Source organism: Aristolochia californica, unplaced genomic scaffold (assembly GCF_029961685.1).
Source record: "Aristolochia californica isolate CCGP_79_NKW_82.1479 unplaced genomic scaffold, dmAriCali1.0.hap1 SCAF_12, whole genome shotgun sequence".
Lineage (NCBI taxonomy): Eukaryota > Viridiplantae > Streptophyta > Magnoliopsida > Piperales > Aristolochiaceae > Aristolochia > Aristolochia californica.
In genome coordinates, this window is record NW_027181793.1 from 1,125,867 (window position 1) to 1,129,957 (window position 4,091).

Here is a 4,091-nt window from a genome sequence, read left to right on the forward strand (position 1 = left end):
ACCACCTTTCTATTGAAATAAGACTATACCTTTGCTATTAATCTCCACCTTTGTATCATCACCAAAACGTACATGGCCCATTACGTGATTGTCAAGTTCCACAAATTTGCTTCTATCACCTGTCATGTGGTTGCTAGCACCATTATCAAAGTACCATGTACTATTTTCTCCCACGGGATCATCCTTTAATGAAAGGAATAATGTAGGCCCCTCAACTTCTTCCTTGTGCTCAATCAATTTTGACTCTTCATCTACTTTCTTGAATTGACACTCCCATGAGTAATGTCCGTATTTCCCACAAGAATAACATTCAATTTTGGATTTGTTAATTCTTACCTCATTCATTCTCCAATAGTTGCCTCCATTGTTACTTTTTCCTCTTCCTCTTCCACGACTTCATTTAGAAGTCTGATTTCTATTCTCAAAAATAGATTTTTCCTCTCCTTCTCTTATTGTTGCTCTCAATTACTTTGAAGCTCTTCTCCGTTCATTCATTCATTTATGGTGGTTTGATTTCTTAACATTCCTGGTGGCTAGATTTTTTTTCTAGTATATATATATAAAGTGAGAGAGAGAGAGAGAGAGAGAGAGAGAGAGAGAGAGAGAGAGAGAGAATGATCATTAATCATTAACTAGTTCTATGGGCAAATTGAAAAACCAGTCTAATTTGAAAGTGGGAATTAGGGAGTTATTAGATGGCCAATTTGTGTGGAAATAAGCAAGGAACCAATAGAGAAACCCAATTCAACTCATAAAAAACCAGGTTATTTATTTGAACATCAGTCTCTAGTAGAAGGTGATAGACATTCAGAGACACTACACATGACTAAGTCTCCAATACAAGGAGATAGATGGAGATTTTGGAAACACTACAGATGACTTATTCGATTAGACACTACAGACATTAAAAACCACATTGGCTACAGGCAAATGCGACCCATTATTACAGACTAGTGCTACATCATAGTTTCCAACAACATGAGTTTAAGCAAGAGAAGAGAAGACATTGAAGTCCAGCATTAGATGTCAAATGGCCGAGTGGGTTGTGTAAGTAGGGCATTGCAAACATCTCCACCCGGTCCCCCAAAGAAAAAGTATCTGCCAAAGGTGGGATCGTACCCATCATCTTGAAGCAGGTAGCAAGATTTCTTAGTCTCGTCTATTATAAGAGGGCTTGGCACATCGACAAACGCGTCACTATTGTCCACATACTGAATATTTCTTGCATAAGCTGCTTTTCCATATCCTTCACTTGGGAATCCTCCACTACCCATCGGCGGGTACGATGCAGTGCCGGTGATCTCGCCTCCCCAATCAATCCTATCTGCACTTTGAGCTAAATAGGTGAAGAGGGAAGCTGGCCAATACCCAACCCATACTTGACCAACGGAAGCCTCTTCATAACTCAACCACCAATTTCCAGAGGCTGAATCCTGTGAGTGAGTAGACAACATCGCAAAGGTTAGAACATAATCAAGCTAAGACTTATAATGATTTTACAACTTTTTAAACGATGAAGTATCCAGTCTTTTACCTTAATCACAGTGAGTCTTATTTCTACTTGGGCACCGCCGGTAGTAGAGGTTGGTAGGATCATTTCTGGAAAAATGTTTGGGTCCACTTGAACAAAACCAGAGCACTTCAGATTGTAGCATCCAGTAGTTTGATAACCATCAGCCTGAAGTTTAAGCAGTCATGCATGCCTCATCCCAAAAACAAAGAACATTCAGTGGACGAAATCAAAGATATTCTCCAAAAACTTACCGTCCAGTAGATGAACAAGTGAGTTGCAGTATTCCCGTACATATTCGGATAAACCTAAATAATTCACCAAATGAGTGTCTGATAATCTTCATAGAGAAACAAATAAATTTTAGTATCACGAGGGTATTGTTTTCTCATTTTTCGCACTGAAAGTATCACTTACTTGCCATCCAACCTCAATGGTGTTTATTTCCTGGTAAGGTCCGTTTGTGATCCATAACTGGGCAAGACTGAAAATCCCTCCTGTTCCTGTATTCAGTTGTGGATTCCAAACATTGAGTGTCACTGCTGTCCCGTGGTATGAACCTGAGCCTGGCATTCTAGCAACAGCATACTGGTAATAAAAACGAAACAAACACAAGCTGTTAGATATGGAAATAACAGGTTTTGAAGAAGAAAGCTTTGGCTGTTTGATCATCATTTACCTCATGAAATACAGACTGTGAAAGCTTGTTATGCCGGTCACCTTTTTGTTGTTTTTTAACGTACTTTGAAACAGAGCCAGCTCTTAATAAATCCTCCATTTGGACTCTTCTGAGGGGAACTGTTGCAACAGGGCAACCTCCATCAGATAATCCACTCTTCAATGGCTATTTAGGATGGATCTCCCTTAAACTCGTTCTTCACAAAACTAGGCTCCATCTGCACCACAACTCCCATTCACAACTCTCACAAATTAATATATCAGAAAACAACGACTAGTTGCTTCCAAAATGATCAAATGCGTTAAGGGAAAGCTAGAATCTGATAAACGTACCTGGACAGTGTGATTCTTCAACAAGCTATCATCAAATGCTGGCTGCTTCAAGATATCAACACAATCGAAAACTTCGCCATGCACATTCTATTTTCAGAACAAATAACATTCTATGATCAAATCTTTATCCAAGCTAATGTTAAAAGAAAATTTTAAGACAGATAGAGTCGTTATTTTTTACCCTGATAGTTTTCACACCAGGCCTATTGATGAAGGCCAGGTACTTGTTCATCTCCAGGTATTCTTCTGAAGACAGAAGCCTGGCCTCACAGCAAATGGTGAGTGACAGTAGGAGCAAAAGCAAGATTGGAGTAGTTCCCATGTTTCTCAACACCTCAAAGCCTGAATTTTCCCCCTACAATTAGTGAAACATAAGCCATTTAACAACTAGAAACTCAACTTTACTACACCAAAAGAAACAAAAAGACAAGAGAAACAGGTAAAGGAAATCTAAACGGACTAATGAAAGAGACCTCAGAAACAAAAGCAACCTGTAGCTCACCCAAATGGGTTTCTTCTTCCTGGTTTGAACTACTTGCAAAGTGGGCTATTTATAAGAGTTTCAAGCTGATCTTCTATATTTTTTAATTGAAACATGGATATACATGCACAATAATGTATCATATTCAAGTATTTGGCTTTGACTTTGATTTGAGCTACTTCTTGATAAGATCTCGCCTTGAGGCTAGAGCAGTGCTAGTTGTCTTCCTTGATTCTGATAGGCTCATAGATGCCTAACAGTGTTACCACACAGAAAAACAATTGTAAAAAGTCTTGAAACTTTTAAGTAACCAAAGCAAAGGAAATACAAGATAAGGTAAAATAACAACAACTTTGGGCACGTTTTAAATATTTCAGCCCAGGCTTTAAGGAAACAAATAGTAGACAATAATCATTCCTTCAATGTCTTTCAGGAATTAAAAAGCTACATGTGATTCAAACCAATAAGAATAGCGTCCCATGCAAGGCATGAGTAAACGTCCAGCTAATTACCTCTCAGTTGTCAATTGTGTTTTTTAATTATGAAAACCCTTCTCTTTGATGAGGGTTGTCTTTTAGGAATCCGTGGCTTCTTCGCAAAATTGGGTTTGAAGCAGTCCCTAAGGGCGTGGTTTGGAAGGTTCACCAATTTTATGAAATCTATCGGATCATACTCTCTTCCTGAAATCTAACAAGGAGGCAATTACAACTCTTATTGTGTATGTTGATGATATGATAGTAAATGGGAATGATCCAAAAGAAAAGAAGGCATTGTAAAGTCATTTTTCCAGATACTTTGAAATGAAAGATCTTAGCTACTTAAAATTTTTTCTTTGTATTGAAGTGTCAAGATCAAAGGAAGGAATTCTTCTATCTCAACAAAAACATGCTTTGGACTTGTTGAAGGCAACTGGTCTGACAACAGATAGTCCAGTCAGTACTCCCATGGAAGAAAATCTAAAATTGGGAACACATTCAGATCAAGTCCTTGCTAACAAGGAACGTTGTCAGAGACTAGTCGGGAGGTTAAAGTATCTTGCACATATCATACCAAATTTAGCTTATGTACTAAGTGTGGTTAGTCAATTTA

At 38.2% G+C, this 4,091-nt stretch overlaps 1 protein-coding gene across 1 annotated transcript; it reads right to left on the reverse strand.

Moving 5' to 3' along the window:
• Window positions 1-691: 691 nt before the first annotated feature.
• LOC137945603 (protein neprosin-like) lies at window positions 692-3,492 on the reverse strand. Its single transcript, XM_068791545.1, has 12 exons — window positions 3,451-3,492; window positions 3,182-3,255; window positions 2,995-3,052; window positions 2,703-2,876; window positions 2,522-2,608; window positions 2,190-2,354; window positions 1,928-2,098; window positions 1,765-1,818; window positions 1,535-1,678; window positions 1,076-1,433; window positions 900-956; window positions 692-816 (listed from the first exon to the last, which is right to left on the reverse strand). Exons 1-12 carry the CDS (start codon window positions 3,490-3,492, stop codon window positions 692-694), a joined length of 1,509 nt encoding a protein of 502 aa, XP_068647646.1.
• Between the last annotated feature and the right edge of the window lie 599 nt (window positions 3,493-4,091).

Coding starts and splice junctions, on each gene's coding strand:
- LOC137945603 (XM_068791545.1), bottom strand. CDS start 3,492: ATGCCTTGCATGGGACGCTATTCTTATTGGTTTGAATCACAT. Junction 3,256..3,450: donor CTTATTGGTTTGAATCACAT/GTAGCTTTTTAA, acceptor TAACACTGTTAG/GCATCTATGAGCCTATCAGA. Junction 1,679..1,764: donor ACTTGTTCATCTACTGGACG/GTAAGTTTTTGG, acceptor CTTAAACTTCAG/GCTGATGGTTATCAAACTAC.